We start from the raw sequence: 16,917 nt of genomic DNA, 5'->3' as shown, positions 1-16,917 counted from the left end.
GTGTGAGTCAGCAGAGACAAGCAACATTATTTTTAATTTTAAGTATAGCTCTGTACTTATAGAATAGCTTTACTGTCTCTGTAATTAAGGGATTTTATCATATGGCTGCTTTTTTTATGTATTATAGATATTGATTTGGGGTTTTACAACATTAGTGCAGTGTGGGAGTTATTACACATTTATTTTATTTTTTTACACAATAGGGGACTTTGATCATTGAACTAGTGTGGAAGGTAAGAGGGGGCACTGTTGGAGCCCATTGTTATGGGAGGGGGTCAGTAGCTAATAATCGAGAAGAGCCAATGGTAAATTCAAATGAATAGTGGGCTAAGTTAAGACCAAAGCTTGTATAATAATTGGCTGTCTCCATTGAAGGCTTGGATTTGGAAATTAAGAAATTCATAAAAGTATCGAAGATTTGTCGTGCCACTTTTTAAAGCATTTTTTTTCTCTTAAATATGCTTACTAGGGGTAAGGCTCAGGTTTGGTGCTGCCATCGGTTTAAAGGCTAATCCTGCAGGTTCAAGATTTGTGGTCTTTGTAAATTAATGGTGAGTTTTGCTGGGCTGGATTCTTTGTAACTATAATGCACTACCAGAGCCTATGAATTTAGGGATTTTGTTATGTGCAAGTTCCCCGACTAGAAAAGAGGGGGGGGGGGGGTTGAGTAGTCATAGTGGCAGTATATTGGAAGCTGTTGCAGGAAAAGGATATGGGAAGCTGTCAAACTGCATAGTAAGAGATTAGGGACAATTATTAAACTGTACTTTATTTTTGTTTGCTAACTGTTTTTCCTGCAAATCTTCTCTGGAAAAAAGTTTTTTTTCAGGTGATAGGTAGTATGGGGTTTTCACTTATTTTGGGAATACAATCATTTTTTTTTTGTACAATGATGAGGGTAGAAGGTTACATTTTTATTTATTTATTTATTTATTTTTTTATGCAAGGCTTCCCATTAAAAGTGGGCTTTTTTTTCAGGGGTGGAATTTTGGAGCTTTCATTCCTTTTGGAGAGTTTTTTATATTTATTTTGTGTGTAAGGCCTTTTTAAGGTTTGGGACACTCAAAGCATAGCAATAACTTTACTGACTATATATTCTAGAAGCCGCCATTTGTTCTCAGCACCCAGCTACAACATAGTTCGAAAGAAAAAAAATAGGTGCAAGAACAATGTGCACCTAAACTACCTGCTAGACATACAACAGTTAGGCTTTATACCTGATCAAAACTGTTCTGCTCCTGGCCAATTTTGCACCTGCCTGTGCTCTTTTTCAAATAAATTTTGGCCAAATCTCCTTTAACCTGCTGTTGGACAATTTTACACTTCTGTATTATCTGCGTTTACCTAAAGCAGAACCAAAGGCTGCAGACATTCACCTCTCAACAACTGCTGACATCTTCTCCCTGGGCTTCATTTGAGTGCTTGGTCTTAACTGGGTCTGGATCTTAAATGGCAACAGTTCTGTGTGCAGTCTAAGGAGCCAGGGAAGAGAGGATAGGAAAGATTTCCCCTTGAGGGACAAGGACCTCCTCTCACCACTAGTGCCCCAGGAAGTAGGTGGGAGTAATATGGGGGATTTCACTGAGACTGTCCATGAAACTCATATTGTTCCATAACACCATATACTGTACAGCTTTAAAGTGGTTGTAAACCTAAGACATAAAATCTGAACAAGGCATTTCCTTCTATGCATACTTTTCTCTATCAACAGCACTGAGTGTGATTTCTCTCCACTGCCCTTTTCTTCACTTCTGACGGCTTTTTCCTGACACTTAGACAAAAAAAGGTGGTGGTGGAGGAGAGCTCCAGCACAGAGCACGTGATTGACAGCCACAGCTGGTGCTGCTGAGAGATGCTGACAGATTCTGTGTAAATTCTATGTGTTAAAGGCTAGTCACTTCACTGGGTTTTCAACCACTTTAAGCTGAGCTATTTAAAGGATTTTTTGATTTTCAATTGTAGCAGGTTTTCCAGGCATTGGGCCTGACGTGGGTCTGCCATGTTACCAGTGACACCCTCAGCCCATTTAAGCTGAATGCCCAAGTGTGAGATTTGAGTCAATGATCACTCTGGCATCTTTGGTTTGTTTTGTTGATTTGATAATGGGGATGGGAGAAGGCAATGAGTGGAATACTCCTCTGGCTCAACTAGGTACAACTGGGACACTTTGTAGAAAAATGCCTGTTACCGTTGTCTTGACGTCAGCTGAATGACGACCACCGCTTGCTGGCGCTTGAAAAATACTGACTTGCTGAACTTGTGCTTGAACTTGACCTTTGACACTCTGGTTAGCTCAAAAAGTCTTGGACTATACTGAGACTTGACTCTTGACACTCTGGTTAGCTCAAAAGTCCTGTAAACAGCTCCCTCCAGCCCTTCACTGACTGAGGTAGCTCTTTGTAACTGCTTGTGCTGCTGCAACTCTTAACACTGTACACTGCACACTGCACGCTGTACACTTTAACTCTTCAGGGCCAATCGCCCCCTCTACACTTCAGGGTCCTCTCACTAGGCACCCCCTCTACACTTCAGGGTCCTCTCACTAGGCACCCCCTCTACACTTCAGGGTCCTCTCACTAGGCACCCCCTCTACACTTCAGGGTCAACACCGGCACCCCCTTTTCAGCTAGCTGACTCCTGGATCCCTTGGACCTTCTCGGGAGTGGTCCCCTCTGCTAGGCAGACACCAGGGGCAGTTTACAGCACTCACAAACTGGGAATGCTTTCCTAAAACTGGACCCCCTCTGCTCCACTGGTCCTCGGCCCACCGGATGCTCTCTGCAGCTCAGCTCAGCTCACTCCGTCCCCTCAGTCAAGCAGCCTGCTGACAGGAGGAGACAGCCATACTCTCCCTCCTTGGACTCTGCTTCCCACCAAAAATGCTGCGTCATGCGCTCCCCTCGAACCCATACCCACTCCCAGAATCCTGTGCGGCAGAATCTGCCTTTCTGGGGTAGATACAGGCCTGAATGTGCCACTGATTGGGTTTTCTCCACTGCCCAATGAGAGCCCTTCTCATGGAGCCAGTGGGGAGACTCCCCAGTCTCATTAGCAACACCTGGGAGACATGACAGCCCAGCTGAAAATCATGGCCCTGATGTTAGGCAGCCAAGGCCCACTATACTTTGTCTAGCATCTACCTTGTAGGGTGCTACACAATTTTGCCCTCAAACCTTTATAAAAAAAGACCCTCTCCCTCTCCTTGATGTATGATGTTAAAAAAAAATGTTTTCATTGATGTATGTCCCCTTGTGTCCAGCTTCCCATTCATTTTTTTCACAGTAGTTTGACTATCAGCCCTAAAAATGGCTAGAACGTACTAATAATATATACCTCTCATAGACCTAGGTTTCGATGCTAAGTTTAGGTTTAAAGGATTTCAAGCAAGATTCAGCAAACGTCCTTGCAAATCAAACCCCAGCAGGTTAGTCTTAGGTGACAGATCAAAAGTCAGATAAGGATCTGTAATTTATTGGGATAGTGCTACCACCATTAGACTAATGTTTAGGGCTTTAGATCTGTTAACGCATATGGGTTTATGGAAGTATCAGCATAGCCCCGCACACAGCCATTAACCTCTTAGCACTGACAGTAAACAAATATGTGGCCTCTCGGCAGGCAGGCCTTAACGCCGAGCACCGTTATATTTGCGCACCAAAATGTAAATCCTGCTGTGCGGAGAGCATATGCCCTGCACACTCCCGGCAAAGTTACCAGCGGCTAATGGAAAGCTCCTGATTGCTTCTTGCGATAGGAAGCTGTCCAATCATGTGACCGCTGTGTCAGCCAATCACAGTGGTCACATGATCGTAAACCCCACCCTGCTGGCCAGGGGCGTACCTAGAGTATTTGGCACCCGGGGCAGATCCTATATCTGGCATCCCCCAAGCGGACAGGTGACGCACCACATATCGACGTGTCATCAATGTCGCATGTAGTGCCTCCACACACTGAGGCCGGAAATTTGAAAGAATCCTTCTCCCTCTGCTCCTCCAGTGGACAGGCCCCCCCTCCTCCTCTGCAAAAATGACACCAACTGACCTGAGGCACCAGACAGAAATACATGTAACTGCCAGTGGCGTAACTAGGATTGGTGTCACCTGGTGCAAAAAATAAATTATTTTCCTGTTTTCTGAAAGTGCCCCAAAGATGCAGCATGCGGGACTTTTGGTGCGCTTTCAGAAAATGCTGAAAAAATGCGCAATCTAATAGAAATCTATAGGACTGCAGCGGGTAAAACGTAGGAAGAACCCCTTTACATTACACAGCCCCTTTACCTCTGGACCCCTTTACATTACACAGCCCCTTTACCTCTGGACCCCTTTACATTACACAGCCGCCATACCTCTGGACCCCTTTGCAATACACAGCCCCCGTACCTCTGGACCCCTTTACATTAAACAGCCCCTGTACCTCTGGACCCCTTTACATTACACAGCCCCTGTACCTCTGGACCCCTTCACATTACACAACCCCCACAGGCCTCTTGACCCCCTTTACATTACATAGCCCCCCCACACTTCTTGACCCCTTTACATTACACAGTCCCGACACTTTTTGACCCCTTTACATTACACAGCCCCCAAACACCTCTGGACCCCTTTACATTACACAGCTCCCCCTCACACCTCTGGACCCCTTTACATTTCACAGCTTCCCCCTCACACCTCTGGACCCATTTACATTACACAGCTCCCCCTCACACCTCTGGACCCCTATACATTACACAGCCCCCCACACATCTGTGGACCCCTTTACATTACACAGCCCCCCACACACCTCTGGACCCCTTTACATTACACAGCTCCCCCCCATACCTCTGAACCCTTTTACATTACACATCCCCCATGGGCCTCTTTACATTACACAGCCCCCCATGGAACCCTTTACATTATCCAGCCCCCCTATGGACCCCTTTACATTCATACAGCCCCTCATGGAACCCTTTACATTCATACAGCCCCCCCATGGAAACCTTTACATTATACACCCCCCCCATCATGGAACTCTTTACAATATACAGCCCCCCTCCGAGGGAACCCTTTACAATATACAGCCCCCCCATGGAACCCTTTAGATTATATATACAGCCCCCCCATGAACCATTTACATTATACAGCCCCCCCCCATAGAAACCCTTTAGATTATATATACAGCCCCCCCCATGAACCATTTACATAATACAGCCCCCCCCATGGAACCCTTTACATTATATATACAGCCCCCCTTCCTTCCCTAAAGAACCATTTACATTATGCAGTTTTTCTGACCCCCCCCCCCATGGAACACTTTAGATTATATATACAGCCCCCCCAATGAACCATTTACGTTACACAGCCTCCCCTCTGGAACTCTTTAGATTTTATATATACAGCCCACCCAATGAACCATTTACATTACACAGCCTCCCCCTCCCCCCATGTAACCCGTTAGATTATATATACAGCCCCCCCTCCCCCAAAGAACCATTTACATTATACAGCCTCCCCCCCCCATGGAACCCTTTAGATTATATATACAGCCCCCCCCCCAAAAAAGACCATTTACACTAAACAGCAAAAGCCCCCCCCCCCCATCTTACCTTATTAGGAGAGCAGAGCAGGAAGCAGTGAGTGTAAAGCAGAACGGGACAGGCAGAATCATCAGCACTAAATATACAGCAAGAACTGCCAAAGTTAACTTTGCTAGTTAACAGCAAGTGATTGGTTGCTAGGGGGTCCTAGCAACCAATCACCTGCTCATTAACTTAGAAAGTTACCCCCACTGTATGTTCAACGCTGATGATTCTCCCTGTGCCGTTCTGCTTTACACTCACTGCTTCCTGCGCCGCTCTCCTGTGTCAGTGAGCGGCGGAGGCAGTCCGGCGGCTGGCCCTGGGTGTCAGCCTGGGGCTCCCTGGCACCCCCCAATGTGTGGCACCTGGGGCGGACCCCCCCCCCCCCCTGTTGGTACGCCACTGCTGCTGGCACCAAGGGGTTAATGTTCATAGGGCAGCTGAGGCAGCACCTGTTGTTCCCGGATGGGGAAATTTGTCCAAACTTTATGTTGTATGAACCCAGGTGGTTGCATGCATTAGCCCTAAAGGAGTACATCATACTGCCTCCAAAACTTTTTTTTTTTTTTTCATGTTGCCCTTAAATCACATTAAAGTAGAGCTAAAGTCATAGGAACTGTGGGGAAAACCTTTCAAAGTTAGGGAAAACCCTGGTAGTCACCAACGTCATCAGAACTAATGTCCTATTGGAAGGTTCCCTCTCCAATTCCTGTTCTGGTGAAAAAACAAAAATTGGAATTATCTTTCACTTTCATTCTCAGTGATAATGGTAAACAGGACAAATAGAGAAGGTGAATCTTCCTAACGAGGGCACAGATGACAGCAATAAATATCTGACAGAAGTTCTAATTCCTCTTCACACTATTCAAAACTAAAAAAAGTCTTTGAAAGGCCCATTCCCCACTAAATGGTATTATGTAAAGAATGTTTTTGCAGTGCTACTGCTGTCTCTTGTGGCAGTGCCCAGCTACTCATGCCCTTATATATATATATATATATTTATTTTAATAATAAAAGCTTGCAAGCCTTGAAAAATTTCATAAAAATAAAAGAATATCCAATCATGGTCTGCAGGAATTGTAATTCCCCTGTGCATTATCGAATGTCTGTGCTCACATCACACTTCTAGTAAATTAGGTACGACGGAAATTAAAAAGCCATAGAACAAATGTACTTTGCTCAATACATAAGTGCACTGTCGGCTATTTACCAGCAGCACCATGCAATTCATGGTCTCACTCAGCACCCTCAAATACCCCCCTCCCACCATGATATCTACCTCTTGTGATTGCAAAGCCTTACTGTAAAATGCTGCCTTTGACCCCTGATGTTATCTAAGATGTAGATAGCACAAGGGAGGCTGAGTGACACCATGAGTTGCATGGTGTTGCTGGTAAATGGCCAGCAGTTACCTATGATAATTGCTGGACAACCAGACATCATGGGGCCAAAAATTTATAAATTTACATATGTTATAGGGCTGTTTATTGTTCATAAAGTAATTCTAAGGTGAACTTCCACTTCAAGGTTTAGTGTCCACTGTAAAATCCTACCAGTGTTGAATTGTGTATAAAACAGTAAATTTGGTGCTGTGATTGTAGTGGATTTCTTTGGTCATTTAACCACTGTAATAGTACTGCGGCAAAGTGGCTCGTTCCCGTCTGACGACGTAGACCTACGTCGCCAGACTCCTCCCCTGTAGGAGGCGCGCTCCCGCTGTTTTCATTCACAGCGGGAGTCACCGCTGCTCTGCCCCGATCGTCGGGGATCTAGTGTGGAGATCCGCCCGCCTGTGTAAACACAAGCGGGCGGATCTCCTCAGTGACAGGGAGTGACAGATCGGAGTGTTCAGCATAGCTGGACATCCGATCTGTCCCTGTCTCACACAGTCACCTCCCCCCCCACACGTCAGTAAGCACCAGGCATACATTAACCCCTCCCTCTCCAATAAAGTTAACCCCTTCCCTGCCAGTGTCATTTTTACAGTAACAGTGCATATTTATAGCACTGATTACTGCAGTAATGTCACTGGTACCCCCAAAAGTGTCAAAAATGTCAGTCAAGGGTCCGATCTGTCCGCCGCAATGTCGCAGTCCCGCAAAAAAAATCGCAGATCGCCGCCATTACTCGTTTAAAAAAAAAAACACCAAAAATGACATAAATCTTTCCCTTTGTTAGTAAACGCAATAACTTTTGCACAAACCAATCAAAATACGCTTATTGCGATTTTTTTTACCAAACATGGGTAGCAGAAAACAAATTGGCCAAAAATTAAAAAAAAAATTGGTTTTTACATCTTTTTTGGGGGAATTTCATATAAAAAAATGTGAAAAATATTGTTATTTTCTCAAAATAAACGCTCTTTTTTTATTTATAGCGCAAAAAGTAAAAATTGCACAGGTGATCAAATACCACCAAAAGAAAGCTCTGTTTGTGGGAAAAAAAGGACGTCAATTTTGTTTGGGTACAGTGTCGCACGACCGCGCAATTGTCAGTTAAAGTCGCACAGCGCTGAATCGCAAAAAGTGGCCCAGACGTAAGACAGCAAAATGCTCTAGTGGTAAAGTGGTTAAGAAGAAAAGCAAGCTTGTTCTGTTCAAGTAAATGAGCTGTTATTACTTCAGTGAGAATAAAATGGTGATATGCGAGAGTCATTCATTAACTGCATAATCTAACGAATCTGTGATCTGCTCAATTTTCAGAGATCTTACTACCCTAAATATTTGAAATATTAAATATCTGACCTCTGTTGTTTGCAAGCTCAGCTCTAAGGCCATATTTGAATTGAGCACAGCAGATCATCAGAATGGTAACTCATACATTTACTCAATGCTATACAATATACCGTTATAACTGAGCACAAATGCTAGATTGGACATGGACTGTATTATAAAAATTCCATAGATCTTGGAGTTACTGTTGAAGAATAGAAAATCCAGGCAAATGGGCGTGCAGATTAATTTACCCATGCAATGGAGAAATGTTCTGACAAGTGCGAATAACCATCATTTGGTGATTTGCCTGCGTAGAAATGTGCTTTTATATTTAATCTGAAAGGATGCAGAGTGTGCTGCTTAGAAACTGAGGAACTCAATAAATCTTTGTTCTATTGTGGAGCTAAATAGCATTCACTTGTTCATTTCATAATGGCCAATGTATGCCTGCATTATTATTATTCTATATCTAAAGCCATATTTTTTTTTTTTTTGCAAAAGTAAGGAGTAGTAAAAAATCTTTGGACATTGAAATTAATTCACTCGCAAGTGCTTGATGCGCCTAAATGTGTTTAGATGCATTCACAAGCGTTAAGCGTTTTTTCTGCCAAAATGCTCCTGTCAGGAACAAAGGTGTCTAGAAACGATGGGTGCTAGAGGCCTTACTTTTAGTCCTGGTCACAATGGTCACCTGGACAAAAAGAAAGATTGCATTTTTAGATTGTAAGCTCTAATAAGATGGGCCCTCTGATTTCTTCAGTATTGAATTGTATTGTAACTGTCTGCCCTGATGTTGTAAAGTGCCGTGCAAACTGTTGGTGCTATATAAATCTAGTATAATAATAAAAATCTCCTCAGAGGGGACATAGAAAGCAATAACAAATGCTAACCCTGCTTTATTGTAAAACAACAACAAAAAATAGATTTATATACAATGGGGGCTTTGTTCATTGTTCTGATGATATGGGAAAATTACTCTGGAATGTCTATTAGGTATTTATAAAGGGACATTAATTTCAGCATGTAAAGTTTCCTGGACATGGTATTGGTGTAATCATTGTAGCAATTTTGGATATACTGTAGTGTATGTGGCAACTATGTTTAAATTAATTGTGGCAGCCAGCAAAAATAAACATTTATATATTTTCTGAGTAATGGAAATTTCTCAACTTGGTATTCACAACAGTACAGTTGGTAAAAATGCAATTTTTGTGAAATTGTTGCATAGTAAAAAATGTATTTTTAATAGATACTTACCTGTAAAATCAATTTATTGAAGTACATCACGGAAACACGGGAAACAGAGCCATAAATCATACCATATGGGTTATATAGCCACCTACAGGTAAAGGACACTGGCAACCAATCAGAAAGGATGTCCCCCTATATAACCACATCCCACACAGGAAGTACCTCAGTTTTGTATCAAGCAATAAAGGCCCCATAAAAGAGGGGAGCATATGTAACATTCCCAGAGTTGTATAAAGTACTCGAAACCCATACTTGAGTAAAAGTACAAGTGCTCAATCAAAAAGTGACTTGAGTAGAAGTGGACGTGCTCAATCAAAAAGTGACTTGAGTAGAAGTGCTAAAGTATTCAACATTTTTTGTACTTAAGTATTACAAGTAGTTTTTTTTTTTTTTAATTTTGCTACTCAAGTACTGAAAGTTAAAGTACAAGTACTGTGTTATGTAGTTATTAAAGAAAGAAGTCAAAAGTTTGAACATCATATTGTTTTTTATTATTTCAAATGCAGCTTTTATTTATACATACAGTAGCTTTTATTTTCGTATGCGCTGATAATACACATGTTTTGAGCTTCATGAAACATGCCATCTACTGTTCTGGCAGTGGTAATTTTTATAATAGTAACGAGTAACTATGCAGCACAAAAAAAAAATATCGGAGTAGAAGTATTGAAATCATCGAAAAAATGTAGGGAAGTAAAAGTGGAAGTAGGAGAAAAAAATTCTACTCTAGGAAAGTACAGATACCGCCTTTCGGTACTTAAGTACAGTAGTGAAGTAGTTCTACTTAGTTACTATACATCTCTGAACATTCCCCGCATGAAGGTTTGCACTTTTTTTAGATGGATCTGATAGCTAACCCCTTAGATTCAGTGATCTTTGATCAGGGTATGTAGCATAATGTTCTTTCTTCTTTAAAGAATATGTTGCGGAACACTCCACCGTGACCATCACCTTTAGACATGTCGAAAAAACATAGGTACTTCCTGTGTGGGAGGGGTTATATAGGGGGACTATTTTCTGATTGGTTGCCAGTGTCCTTCACCTGCAGGTGGCTTTATAACCCATATGTTATAAATGTCCCGTGATGTATGAAAATAAATTACATTTTATCTTCAGCAAAATGGAAACTGTGTGTGTGTGTGTGATTGATTGTTTATTCTATTTTTTTTTTTTATTTTCTCTTCTTCACTATTTTTGTTCTCTTTATATGAAAAAACAAAAATAATGAGGCTAATAGGGGGCCATTTTTTAGCGCAATAACAGGCCCAAGAGTTGAGAGGGATCTTCTGTAAACCTCCAAAACCATTTAAAGCCATATGTACTCTTAAAGTAGAACCATGGGCAAAGCTTTTTTTTTTTTCATTTTGGATAGAGCAAAGGAGGGTTATAACCCCTGTCAGATTTTTTTTTTTCGTCATCTCTGTCCCATTGTGGAGATTTCCCTTCACTTCCTGCCTCATAGCTAAACAGAAAGTGATAGGAAATCCCTGCAAATTAAGGGAATTTCTTGGGTAGGATTTGGGAGATGGGAAGATTTTCCCTCTATTACTTTTCTAGGGACAACCCAATTTTTTTTTTGCTAAAAAAGGGGAAAAGAGGAGTATAGCAATGGGCATTAACTGGTGAACCCTCGGTATTTGAATTAACTTTACATCAATAAATAAAATGTCCAAAATTACAAAAATGATTTATTGGTACATAAAAAACACATCAATCAATAAAGAGCAAATATCACAAACATGTAACAAATAAAATCAGTACTGTATTAAGAGTAATCAGATAAAATGTAGATGTATCACAAGAAGCTTGCCAAAGGGTTCCCGAGGTGAACCAAGGGTTCATCAGCTAACACCCATTGCTATACTCCTCTTTTCCCCTTTTTTTGAACTACTGGGTTGGTGTTCCCCTGGTATTGGGCTGTTTTAAGCTTTATTACATGATCCCTACTATACACCATATTACTATCTTCTTTTTTCTTTTTTTCTTTTTTACTATTTTAATTTTCAGTGATAATGATAAACAGGACAAATAGGGTGAATCTCCTTAACAGAGGCATGGACAGAAAAAAAAAACATGACAGGTGTTCTAATCCCTGCACCCTCTATCCAAAACTAACAAAAATATATATTTTTTTAGTAATGCTTTAAAAACAACAAGCAAAATTTTGTCTTTCCCACTGATACCAGTGCATTTAGAAAAAAATGTTGATATTTGACCAAAATTTTCTCAAAACGTTACCTCTTTTAATTGAACCATATTGAGCCACTGTCCAGTAAAATTGATGTATTTTAAGAATGTATTCTCTTATAGGTCAACAGGACTCATGTATTTCACAGTGTGGTGAACAGCTCCAGAACTGCTCCTGTCATTCAAGTTGTTTGAAACTATCTACTTGCTGTTTAGATTATCACAAAATGTGCCTACAAATTTCACCCCACTCAGGGACACTAATGGGAGGGAAAGACTTTACAATTCTAACGGAAATTTACAGTCCTGGTGTAAATGTGACATGCCGGTGAGTATTTCCACTTTTAAAACATGTTAAAATTATTAAAGCATTGTGCCATAGGCAGTAGCAGGAAACCACACATTTAGGTGATGCATTTTCTTAGTTAATAGAAACATTAGACAGCTTGATCCCATTTGATCCTTATTCAGCATTTTTCTCTGGATGTGATGAATCTTGGAAAGGCCTGGCTTTTTGGAAGATCGTTGTCTAGGATCAGAATTTTTCTGCAAGCACAAAAAAAAGGCGCAACAAAATATAGGAAAAGCCAGGATGTAAGCAAGGGGATACATCACCAACATAGTCCAGTATATCAAAGTCCATACAACTAAGGGCGGCCATCCATGGGGACCAGAAGTAGAGTCCCAGAAGCACTGCAACGAAAAGCAGGAGAACAGGAGGTGCCTCTAAGTGTAATAAATCACTAACCTATTACACTTAGAGGCGCCTCCTGTTCAGAATTTTTCTGGCTGTTCCTGTTTACATTTTCCCTTTTCTTTCATATGTAAGTTTTCAAAGAATGCAAAAATAAGGAACATCTAATTATGTTATAAAATAAGAAGACACACATAAAATTGGGACTTTGTATGAGGTGTGACCAGCAAATGTATGATGATATTACAAAAAGATAACGAAACAAATGTATGGTAAAATAATAGATTTATTTAAAGTCTGTGGACCAAGGGTATCACAAATATATAACCAATATTATTAAATCTGCAGCCCATAACATGGGGGGTAAACATGAGCATGGATCATACAGATATAATATAAGAAACAGTAATACAATATTATCATGGTAATGTAATATTATGTTAATACGGTCAGGAAGCAGTTGATTGCATATATAGTAAAATGGCCTGTATTGAACTCAACGCGTATCGTGAACAAATTTCATTTCATCAGGAGTAGGCACAATTCAGACATCTAGAAAAAAATGTACATACATGAACAACAGTATATAACTGATAGGTACAAGATCTCAAACTAATCAGAATATGACTTACAGTAATATGTCTGTTATATTTGTTCACGATACGCGTTGAGTTCAATATAGGTCATTTTACTATATATGCAATCAAATGCTTCACGACCGTATTAACATAATATTACATTACCATGATAATATTGTATTACTGTTTCTTATATTATATCTGTATGATCCATGCTCATGTTTACCCCCATGTTATGGGCTGCAGATTTAATAATATTGGTTATATATTTGTGAGTCCATGGACTCTTACCCTTGGTCCACAGACTTTAAATAAATCTATTATTTTACCATACATTTGTTTCATTATCTTTTTGTAATATCATCATACATTTGCTGGTCACACCTCATACAAGTCCCAATTTTATGTGTGTCTTCTTATTTTATTCATATAGGGATGGAGACTCTGTTGGTTTTGAGTCTCATATAAAGTCCCACAACTCCCCCTCCCCCCTTCCCCTTCCATCTAATTATGTTTATATTACACTTTTTTATGCAAAGTATATACAGTAGATCTATATGGCTTCAAAATAATTTAAGAACTAGCACAGTAAAGATGACTTAATGGGGGAAGGGAACAATTTTTGATCTGTGGTAGAAGAGCCATTAGGATGGGAGAACTGGAGATTGGCAGTTGATTATGGAATATAACACTTATCCTTTTATTCCCCCCTGCCCCTCTCCACTTTATCAGCAAATATGGTGTCACTCCAGGTCAGTCCAGCTTTACCCACCACAGTTGTCACTGGCATTCACTGTTTCAGGAAAGATGAACAGTGGCCCACTGACATGTCGGTGAGCAGCTATTTATCTTTCCTTCCCAACAGTACATCAAGTGCTGCCACTTCTAACAGCGTTAACGTTCCAATTTATATGCAGAGATCTCACAAACAATCATAAAACAAACTGTCAGGTGGTTTATCTCTTTTTCATCTAATAAAAACTGAAATATTCTTTTTCATTGGGCTAAGCTAAGAAATTAACTCTGTATTTCTCTGTTAACAGGTTCAACAATGAAATAGATACTCAGGGTTATGTTAATCAATCTGGATCGGCTCACTGCATTTCTCCACTACTGTTCCAGACTGGCCCTATAAAATTTTCTTTGTCATTCGATGAAGGGAGGAAATTTGGACCATCAGGAACATGGCTATCTGGTAAGGTTCTGTAGATGATTTTTACAGTAAACACTCTACATGAGAACATCCCCAAGGGAGTAGAAAAGGCATTCCATGAACTATCAGTGATGTGTAGGGAAACATTGAAACTATGGTTAAGTCAGCAATTCCAAAGTCTATGTGAATCTTAGTGTTTTTAATCACTCATGAACAAAGCGCCTTTTGTTCATGATATCTTCATTTCAAATAAAAAAGTACACACATTTTTTTTTTTTTTTAGCTGAACTTCTTAGCGGTCATGGGACGAAAAGTTCACTTTGTCTCCTGCCTCAAGGCCAGGGTTGTGGGCAGGCTGAAGTTATTGTCTTCTGTGTATGTGTTGTCCCTGCCAGGTGCCTTGGCCAAACCTTTTGAGGGTGCAGGCCAGGAGGTATGGCTGCCTGTGATGTTGAATATTGACAACGCAATGCTGCATGGTGTGTTGTAGTCCCAAGGCAGAAGCATTAGGGTGGCAAAGCCTTTGTTTAGCATTGTTACTCTATAACAGGAAGGCCACAAACAGAAATCAGCAGGATCAACAGGTATTTATTAAGGCTTTTCTAACTGCAATTAAAAAATGCCTGCATATCAGCAATCACAAGGCAAAAGGAAGCTATTTTAAGAAAAATACTTTCTGTGTTTACATATACATTAATTCCAGTTTTTATACTAAGAGAGGATTTGTCACAGAAGGGTAGTTTGGTACATAAGCTATTCTCGAAAAAAAAACACGCAGCAAGAAAACTGAGTTTAAGGGTAGGAGGGAAATTACAACTGCTGAAACTTTTGTTATCTTTTTTTTCATTCAGCTTCATTCATTTTTCCTATTCACAATAGCCAAAAACACTCATGTTCCATTACAGCATTGCCTGTTGTATGGTACACCTAAACACCACTTGTGATCTTTATTAGAAGAAACTACTGTACTTTTCCTGCACTCCATCTTACTACATTTTTCAAAAAACACCATTGAAAAACTGAGAAAAATATTAAGTCAAGATTTGATGGTTCTCTATAAATATTCCCCACATATTTGTAAAATATGGTAAATATTCATATTTTGTGTTTCTGTATGGCCAAATCTGTTAAAGATTTCCATCATAGTGTTCACATCCATAGTGTTTAAAAAAGATGATCATATGTACTAGGATGTATTCATAGATCATGATTCAATGTCAGGGGTGCATGTGATATAGCTTTCTTGGAAAAGTTGACTGAATTAAAATAGCTTCTTAGTTTTGTTATGCAACCTGTCTCCAGCACAAATAAACACATACTCTTATGTAAGTCTTTATTGTCCTTAAAGAAGATCTGCACAACCGATGTTGCTCTAAAACCTTGCTTTTATTTCGGAAACCAGTTTACAGTACGTAGGTACAGTCAGTTGACGCATTTCAGCCTACATGGCTTTAATCATAACTACAATTAAACATGAAACTTTGAAATATATAGTGGCTAAAGTGTCAAAGGCTCCACCTACTGAATTAATTAATTGATGGAAGTAATTCCGAAAAACTAAAACAGCGGAAGCAATTCCAGCAGAGGAGTAGATGTGAAAGTCACTATACTTTAAAGACATCATAAAAACACAATAAGCAAAAAGCATAAGAGTAAAAATTTATAATAACAGTATGATTGGATGGCTGTATATTGAAAGAAGAGGTAAGGAGATAATAGATAATAGACAAAAACATATTTGTATACAGAGAGGAGGAAACCGGGAAGAAAGGCAATCTAATGTTCATGCAAGTCCAGATCCCATCCCATGTTTAAACCCTGAGGAGATCTGGTCTTTAATCTAAAAATCCACCAAGCCTCTCTTCCCAAAAGACAACGTGGGAGAGGGAGAAGACAAAGACCAGCGGTATCCACAGAGGAAAAAGAAATAGAGTGCAATAAACATCTACAGTTTCAGTAGTAAATCTGACAGATATGACTCTGACAGATTCTGAGCTATCTCTCTTGTCCCGGGATCTCTCATTCTTTCCAACTTATCACTTTGACATTTTTAGCCACTTTAACCCGCTCACATTGCTGCTACTGCGGCAATGTGGCTCGTTATAGTCCAGCGACGTAGACCTACGTCGCTGGACTCCTCCCCTTGTGGGCGGCGCACGCGCGCAGCCGGATGCTCGCTCCCGCTGTATTCAGTTACAGCGGGAGTCAGGACAGGGGAGGAGCGGCGGCGATCGTCGCTGCTCTTCCCCGATCGTCTGGGATCTTGTGTGGAAATCCGCCCACTTGTGTAAACAAAGCGGGCGGATCTCCTAAGTGACAGGCAGGGTCAAATTGCAGGGTTCAGCATAGCTGAACCTGCAATCTGTTCCTGTGTCACTCAGTCACCTCCCCCCACACACGTCTGTCAGCACCAGGCATACATTAACCCCTCCCTCTCCAATAAAAATTAACCCCTTCCCTGCCAGTGTCATTTTTACAGTAACAGTGCATATGTATAGCACTGATTATTGTAGTAATGTCACTGGTACCCCCAAAAGTGTCAAAAATGTCAGTCAAGGGTCCGATCTGTCCGCCGCAATGTCGCAGTCCCGCAAAAAAAATCGCAGATCGCCGCCATTACTCTTTAAAAAAAAAACACCAAAAATGACAGAAATCTTTCCCTTAGTTAGTAAACGCAATAACTTTTGCGCAAACCAATCAAAATACGCTTATTGCGATTTTTTTTTACCAAAAATATGTAGCAGAAAACAAATTGGCCTAAAATGATAAAAAAAATTAGATTTTTT

The 16,917-nt window shown here is 40.5% G+C and overlaps 1 protein-coding gene across 1 annotated transcript in view; it reads left to right on the top strand.

Annotated features, from left to right (window-relative positions):
* Nucleotides 1-16,917, top strand: part of SUSD2 (sushi domain containing 2) — a 309,764-nt gene that overhangs the window by 136,841 nt on the left and 156,006 nt on the right. Inside the window, exons 2-3 of the mRNA XM_082266033.1 lie at nucleotides 11,830-12,034; nucleotides 14,022-14,173. Of these exons, the coding sequence (XP_082122159.1) occupies nucleotides 11,830-12,034; nucleotides 14,022-14,173 (357 nt within the window). The remainder of the gene's footprint in view (nucleotides 1-11,829; nucleotides 12,035-14,021; nucleotides 14,174-16,917) is intronic.

The sequence above is a fragment of the Pelophylax lessonae genome (assembly GCF_965119305.1).
Source record: "Pelophylax lessonae genome assembly, chromosome: 1".
In the NCBI taxonomy this organism is placed as follows: domain Eukaryota; kingdom Metazoa; phylum Chordata; class Amphibia; order Anura; family Ranidae; genus Pelophylax; species Pelophylax lessonae.
The sequence above is the reverse complement of the archived record's forward strand: the minus strand, read 5'-3'. Positions and strand labels throughout refer to the sequence as shown.